This window comes from Myxocyprinus asiaticus, chromosome 29 (assembly GCF_019703515.2).
Source record: "Myxocyprinus asiaticus isolate MX2 ecotype Aquarium Trade chromosome 29, UBuf_Myxa_2, whole genome shotgun sequence".
Taxonomy (NCBI): Eukaryota; Metazoa; Chordata; class Actinopteri; order Cypriniformes; family Catostomidae; genus Myxocyprinus; species Myxocyprinus asiaticus.
In genome coordinates this window covers 1,445,001-1,452,500 of record NC_059372.1, presented here as the reverse complement: position 1 = coordinate 1,452,500, position 7,500 = coordinate 1,445,001, and the positions used below count along the sequence as shown (strand labels likewise).

General features: G+C 40.6%; 1 protein-coding gene across 2 annotated transcripts in view; it reads left to right on the top strand.

The window, feature by feature from the left end:
• Positions 1-7,500, top strand: part of sgms2b (sphingomyelin synthase 2b) — a 16,128-nt gene that overhangs the window by 3,261 nt on the left and 5,367 nt on the right. Inside the window, exons 1-2 of one of the 2 annotated variants that reach the window (XM_051662454.1) lie at positions 1-198; positions 6,473-6,996. The exon at positions 1-198 is cut by the window's left edge and continues 69 nt beyond it. In XM_051662454.1, coding sequence (XP_051518414.1) covers positions 6,491-6,996 — 506 coding nt within the window. In that variant the 5' untranslated portion in view covers positions 1-198; positions 6,473-6,490. The remainder of the gene's footprint in view (positions 199-6,472; positions 6,997-7,500) is intronic. The other variant, XM_051662455.1, reaches the window with a different exon arrangement.

The window sequence follows — 7,500 nt, the reverse complement described above, 5'->3', positions numbered from 1 at the left end:
TATCGCAAACACAAAGGCTATTTTGTTCTGTTGCCGTTGTGCGGATGTAGTCCATTTATGGAAACGAGTGATTTCCGGAGGGGCGTGCTTTCGAGCTCAAATGGGCGTGCTCGCAGGTGTGGGCGGGGTTTAAAGCCCTTCCTCGAAACTGTTTCATGACAGAGGTGTTCAGTCTTCCGCTCTGTCTCAGGCGAACAGGTAAATCAGCTGCTTTACATCACTGTTCATACTGTTTTATACAGCTGTGTGTATCCTGACATATATATGTTATTTTATGGTATTTAAATTGTTTTCCGTATAGTAACAGTTGTTGTTTCGCATGTGAATTGATTTTACTGAACTTGTAAACAGTTGATAAATTGAGAGTGATCATAATAAGATGGTTTAGATTCACTTCTTTTAAAACAGTTACAGAAATGTGCTGTAAACTAGTGAACTCCCTACCTAGACAGTATATTTAGGCAGCGAGGACGCGTTCAAACTCAGCGGCGTTTCAAATAAGCCGCGTTTCTTTTTTACGCGTTCGAAATCAGTGGCGTTTTTTAAGCGTTTCAGAAGAGCAGCGTTTATTTGACGCGTTCCTCATTCAGCGATGTTTTTGGTGCCCAAAATGTTGTCTAATTAGGGAGCTCACTAGTCTTCGAGACGCATCCTCACGAGCGTTTGCTGTGCGTCGTTTATTTCTAGGTTTCCTGTAAGCCACGCGCTGAGGTTCAGCTGTATTTTGGGCGCATGATCGATATTTATTCCATTAGAGTCCGGATCTGGATGGTTCTGTTTCTTTTTTGAGCTCTGATGATGATGATGATGATGATGCGCGTCCCCGGTATGTGTGGGCGTGCACCGGTGTAAGAAGGTCAATGATCTCTGCAGCACCTCAGAAACTTGTTATATCAGATCAGTCCACTGTCAATCATTTACCTGTCAACACACAGTCATGTGACTGACAGAAGACAGAATTCTACATATCAAACTCTGAAACTCATCTGACCGGGAGGGGGGGCGAAAGAAGTGGTGGTGGTGGTGGTGGGGTGGGGGCAATGGCCCCCTTCGACCTGACCTTGGCCTTGAGCGCTCCCAGAATCTTCTGATGCCCCTGCCCTGACTGACATTGAAATGATCAAGGGGCATTCCCCCCCAGACTGTAGCGATCAAGGGGCATTCCCCCCCAGACTGTAGCAATCAAGGGGCATTCCACCCCCCCAGACTGTAGCAATCAAGGGGCATTCCACCCCCCCAGACTGTAGCGATCAAGGGGCATTCCCCCCCAGACTGTAGCGATCAAGGGGCTTTCCACCCCCCCCAGACTGTCACCGACGTGATCAAGGGGCATTCCCCCCCCCTCCCCCAGACTGTTGCCGAAGCGATCAAGGGGCATTCCACCCCCCCAGACTGTCGCCGAAGCGATCAAGGGGCATTCCACCCCCCCAGACTGTCGCTGAGCGATCAAGAGGCATTCAACCCGCCAGACTGTCGCTGAGCGATCAAGGGGCATTCCCCTCCCAGACTGTCGCCGAAGCGATCAAGGGGCATCCCCCCCCAGACTGTCGCCGAAGCGATCAAGGGGCATTCCCCTCCCAGACTGTCGCCGAAGTGATCAAGGGGCATTCCACCCCCCCAGACTGTCGCCGAAGCGATCAAGGGGCATTCCACCCCCCCAGACTGTCGCCGAAGCGATCAAGGGGCATTCCCCCCCCCAGACTGTCGCTGAGCGATCAAGGGGCATTCCCCCCCCCCAGACTGTCGCTGAGCGATCAAGGGGCATTCCCCCCCCAGACTGTCACCGAAGCGATCAAGGGGCATTCCCCCCCCAGACTGTCGCCGAAGCGATCAAGGGGCATTCCCCCCCCAGACTGTCGCTGAAGCGATCAAGAGGCATTCCCCCCCAGACTGTCGCTGAGCGATCAAGGGGCATTCCCCCCAGACTGTCGCCGAAGCGATCAAGGGGCATTCCACCCCCCAGACTGTCGCTGAAGCGATCAAGGGGCATCCCCCCCCAGACTGTCGCCGAAGCGATCAAGAGGCATTCAACCCGCCAGACTGTCGCCGAAGCGATCAACATTGATCCCCCCTCAACAAACGAGTTCCCCACCAAAGATTGCATCCTAGTACTGGCACTGTATTGCACATTGGATAATTTTTTTAGAGGTAGACGATTAATCGGTAACCGATATATCGGTGCTGATACTTTTTGGAACTATTGGTTATCAGCAAAAATCTATGCCTATAGTTTTATTTTTAAATTCCTATTATTTTTTTATTCATCATCAGTAAACCCCATCTGATGAAAAAAATAAATAATATATACATATATATATATAATATACAAAAAGCTTAATTTGGTAAATACTTCCATATACAGCATTGTAACAGAACCAAGTCTCCATCATTTCAAAATAAGAGTCCACGGTGTATTTCAGGCTTGTTTAAAGTTAAGTCACGTTATGCACCAAATTTTTCTAATTATTATTATAACGTTATTTTTAATTTTTGACTCTTGTAGCATCAATAGCCTAGTTTCCATCCACTTTTCGCACTATTTTGTTATCGACAAAGTGAAAATGCGTAAACATTTTTGTGAGAAATTTGCCGTCTTCTGCCTGTTTCCATTCAAACGGCCTTTAATCGATAAAAATGGTGTGCGTGATGACGTCATGCCTAAAAAAAACCACTTTGTCGCATAAGTTTTGGTTTATCGCAAAAGGAATCTGCCCTGAAGCCGTTTCCATTCAGAAATGTATGTTTATCGCTAATTCACCTGCCAGATGTCCCTAATGTTTTTCCTCCAAAGTTTTGGTAAAATGAGGAGAGTATTGAGACAATTAATTGAAATTAGCCAGTTTACTGTCATTTTAATTTCACAAATAAAAGCAATCAGAAGACGAGGAACTGCAATCAAAAGGGAGCAGTTGTCCTTCTGATAGGACTGTAATATTGGTCCTGATGTTGTGCCTATCGCAGGTTGCCATCGGTTCCGACCCGAAAGTGAATCGTCATGGCCGTGTTCAAGCTGGCAACCTGCACCAAGTAGTGGGGGAACTTTCAGTCTTGGTATAAGGAGCATCCATCGATGTGTGTATGCTGTGTGCACAGCTATTAAAGAAACATTGATGCGGTGTAATATTAGTGTTTATGATATATTCCTGATATTCAATATGCTATTTTGAACAATCATCTAATCTAAAGCATCGCCATCACAACTGCATTATGTCCCACATATTTGTCCAGCAACTTTTAACGACCAACTGAACTTGATTATTATCTCAAATTAATTTTTGCGTCATAATGCAATTTACATTTACATATATATAAGCTCAGCAAATGTGATCCGAGGTAAAGAGGGTTAGATTTAAAATATTTAAACGTTTTAAAATATTCAAAAGCTGGTTTTCTGAAAGTGAACTCTGCATTGGACAAATAGATCCGATAGTTTATAGTCTTGAAGTGTAGAAAATGTCATTCAGCCGACTTTATTCGTCTACAGAACAGGGTACGGCTAATTTAAGTTTGTGTAAAGAAAAGGCATATATAGGTCTAAAAATATATTTATATTTTTTTTGTTTGGTAATTAATTTTTTTTAATTTAATGCGTTTTTCATTTGGTAATTTATTTAATTTAATATAGGGAATTTTGCCATCATTTTTTCAAAAGCTAAACGTTTTTCGCAAAAAAATCCTTGGATGGAAACGTAGTTAATGTCTGTTCCATTCATAATAAGGAAAGACTAAGAATTTTTTTATCGGCCGATTAATCGGTTCTTAATTTGAATAAAGTAATTATTTACTGTAATCTAATTCATTTTTATTAGAGGTTGACTGAAATATCGGTTTTAACGATTAATCGGTGCCAATAGCTGCTTTTTGGAACTATCGGTTATCAGCAAAAATCTATGTCGATAGTTGCCGACAGATTTCAAAATAAGAGTCCCCTATGTGTTTTAGGCTTTTTTTTTTTTTATACTTAAAAGTCCCACGTTATGCACCAAATCTTAATTTATTCTGGTTATTATTGGGATTTTGGTTGGGGGAAAAAAATGCATCTGGGATTTTATTCAATTTTATTGTATTTATTTTTGACTGTTTGTCTTTGCCCGCCATAGTATAGAAAGAATAAGAACATTTTTGACATTCTATAAATCGATTTTCAAAACTATCGGCCGATTAATCGGTTATCCGCATTTCCCACCACCTTAGTTATCGATATCGGCGAAATCCACTATCAGTCGACCTCTAATTTTTAGTCAAAAAAGTAGTGTAACATAAAATGTAAATGATTGTAATCAGATAAGTTACTGACTTTCAGTTAGGTTACACGCTTTTTTAAAATAATACTTTTTATATAGAGTACATTCAAAACATGAATTATGTGCATATGTCTGTTTGTGTTTGAGTGACAGCTGAAGGGACAATGAAAATGAACAAGGAGGAAATATACACATTATTTAGAATTTTATGATGGGAAAAACAAACTTTTCTGTGAAAATTATTTTTATAAGTAACTTTAATTATCAATGTGATAACTTTTCCAGCCATTTGTTTTGGAATAATAATTTGTAATGACTTATGTGAATTACTTGTGATTGATCAGAGGAGCTTATTAAAAGAATTTGAAGGCAAAGTGATTCCCAAAACTGATTTCATCATTCCAGAAATAACACAATCTGCCACCATGTCAGTGGAGTCCACAGTGAGATCTGAATGAGAAACAGAGGTCAAAGAGGTGAATGGGTGTGTTGCAGGTTTCAGGGCGTCTTCTCAGATTTGCTCTCGGCCAAACACACACACGCCCCAAACTTTTGTTGAATGAACTAAATAAACATACCTACCTACACATGACCTACTACACTGCCTTTATCTGCATGAGTGTGTGTGTGCGTGTGTGTGTGTGTGTGTACACACACTGTCATTCATACCTTCTGAGATGGTAACAGTCTAGTTGTTGAAGGTCTTGGGTTGGTAACGCAAAGGCTGGGGGTTCAATCTCAGGTTGGAGTCACTCATACATGGGGTCAGCATTGTGTAACTTCATGTAGTTTCAGGATGATTGTGTCTATTAAGTGTAGGTGTAGTTGTGGCTGAAGGGATTTGTGGTATTATGCAAGTCGTGTCGTATAGAGCTGTACTGGAAACACAGGTTCTATACAGGTGTGTAAGAAGAGTGTAAATCACGTCTTCAGATCTGTTTCAGAACAATGTTGACTCAATTAGTTGAAATAAAACATGGACATCAAGACTTTAGGTTTACATTGATATATACAGTGGCCCCAAAAAAGTATTTGGACACTTACGCCTATGATTTCGGAGCAAAACTACAGGTCAAAAAACACCCTTGGAAAGGTGTGAGCATCATGATTTTATGTTTACACAGAGATAAGTAGATCTATTTTTAAAAGCAGTTGACTTCAGCACCTATTGTTGCATTACATGCCAATGGTGAGAGTCCAAAAATGGGGAAAAACACTATTTTGTGTCGTTTTTCCAATGTTTAAGTGTCTCTAACTCCAGAAGAATTAAAGATATCTTAATATCCTTTTAGATTCTGGCTCTTTCCTTTCCAAGTTTTGAAATGTCTTGTGCTTCAGACCTTTGTTTTGTTGGACAAGAAAAACTAGCTTCATACAATGTGACTCATGTTTGGTTTTCGACCATTGAAAATGTGTAAAATTTACACATGGAGTCACATTGAGAGCCCCATATCTCTGGGATTTAACCTAATAGGGCCTCAAAAAAGAAGATACAAAAAGAAATGTTTGCTCTGAACTGTAATCTAAAAGGATATTAAGAGATCTTTAATACTTCTGGAGATATAGGCACTCCAACTTGGAAAAAATAAACACAAAAAAGTGTTTTTTCCAATATTTGGACTCTCACCATTGGTATATAATGCAACAAGAGATGATGATGTTAACTGGTTTTAGGAACAGACCTACCAATCTCTGAGTAAAAATAAAATAATGACACTGACGCCTTTCTAAGGGTGTTTTTTTTACCTGTAGTTTTGCTCCAAAATCAAACGAAAATTGTCATTTTGACCCCCCTCTACGAAATAATGGATTACTCCGTAAATATCAATCCATGGCGTTTAATATTTTGGTTTTCATAATCATTTATGTTTGTCTTTTCTTTAGAAAAAGTGTTAACCAAAAATAAAAAAGGAGCTTTCTGAAATTTGGTTGATTTCACATGGCGTAACCCATAAAGAAAAGTTTATATTTTCAATGCTATAACTGGTCAGATGTTTTTCACCATTTTTAATTCACTTTTAGTTCATTTTGATAGCTGTGTGGTGTGGTTTATATGTAGTGCATTACAGTATGCATTACGGAGAATTTGTGGGCGAAATGGGCTTAATTATTACAATGTAAAAAACGTAATGGTAAATAATAGGGATGTCCCGATACCGCAGTAAGCAGTGCACTTATGTTCCGTTCTGAGCCACTGTTAACTTAATGAGTGTTTTTGTCTGTTTTAGTTTTAGTGTGTATGTGTAATGGCTGCGTCTCAACTCCTGGATGAGCAAGACGAAAGAGAAAATGACACCTACCATGTAATGGTGATGGTGGAGGACAGGACACACCCCCAGACCACACCCAAAGGACGGACACACCCCTCTGTGAACACGCTCAGAAATGCTCACATTGACGACAAGTCGAACGTTAGTAAACCACAGCGGTTTGCCCGCGGCTTCCGTAAAGCATTGCGCAAAAACCAGGACTATATCAGCATCCCTGTCTCAAAGCCCAACGCCTCTCAACTGCCGTCAGAATGGTGGAAAACGGGAATTACGTTCATCTGGGCGGGTTTCAACCTTGTTCTCACGACTGTCATGATCACCATCGTCCATGAGAGAGTTCCAGATAAATCCGTCAGCCCGCCGTTACCCGACAAGTTCTTTGATTATGTTCCACGGGTGGCTTGGGTGTTTTCAGTCACGGAGGTGAATGGAATGATTCTGGTGGCACTCTGGTTCATCCATTGGCTCTTCCTTAAGCACAGGTGGGCATTTAAACATCATCTGTATATCTCTCCAATCATTCAAAAATATTTGATGTATTTCCCACACTCACAAAGGCCCTGTTTGCACCTGATATTAAAGCTAAAGTGTGTACCTTTTCAGTGTTCAAATACCTTCTTCTTTCCCAGCTTAATGTATAGAGACAAGTTTACTCCGGTAGAGTTGAAATGAAACATGGACATCAAGACTTCACGTTAACATTGATATGTACAGTGTCCACAAAAAAGTTTTTGGACACTTCTCGCTAATGATTTCACAGCAAAACTAGTGGTCAAAAAATAACCTTTGAAAGGTGTCAGCGTCATCATTTTATGTTTACACAGAGATCGGTAGATATAGTACTAAAATCAGGACTTGTTGCATTATATTCCAATGTTGTGAGTCCAAAAATGGGAGAAAGTTGGAATGTCTATAACTCCAGAATCATTAGATATCTTAATATCCTTTTAGATTCAGTTTTTAACCCCTAACTGGTTTCAATATTA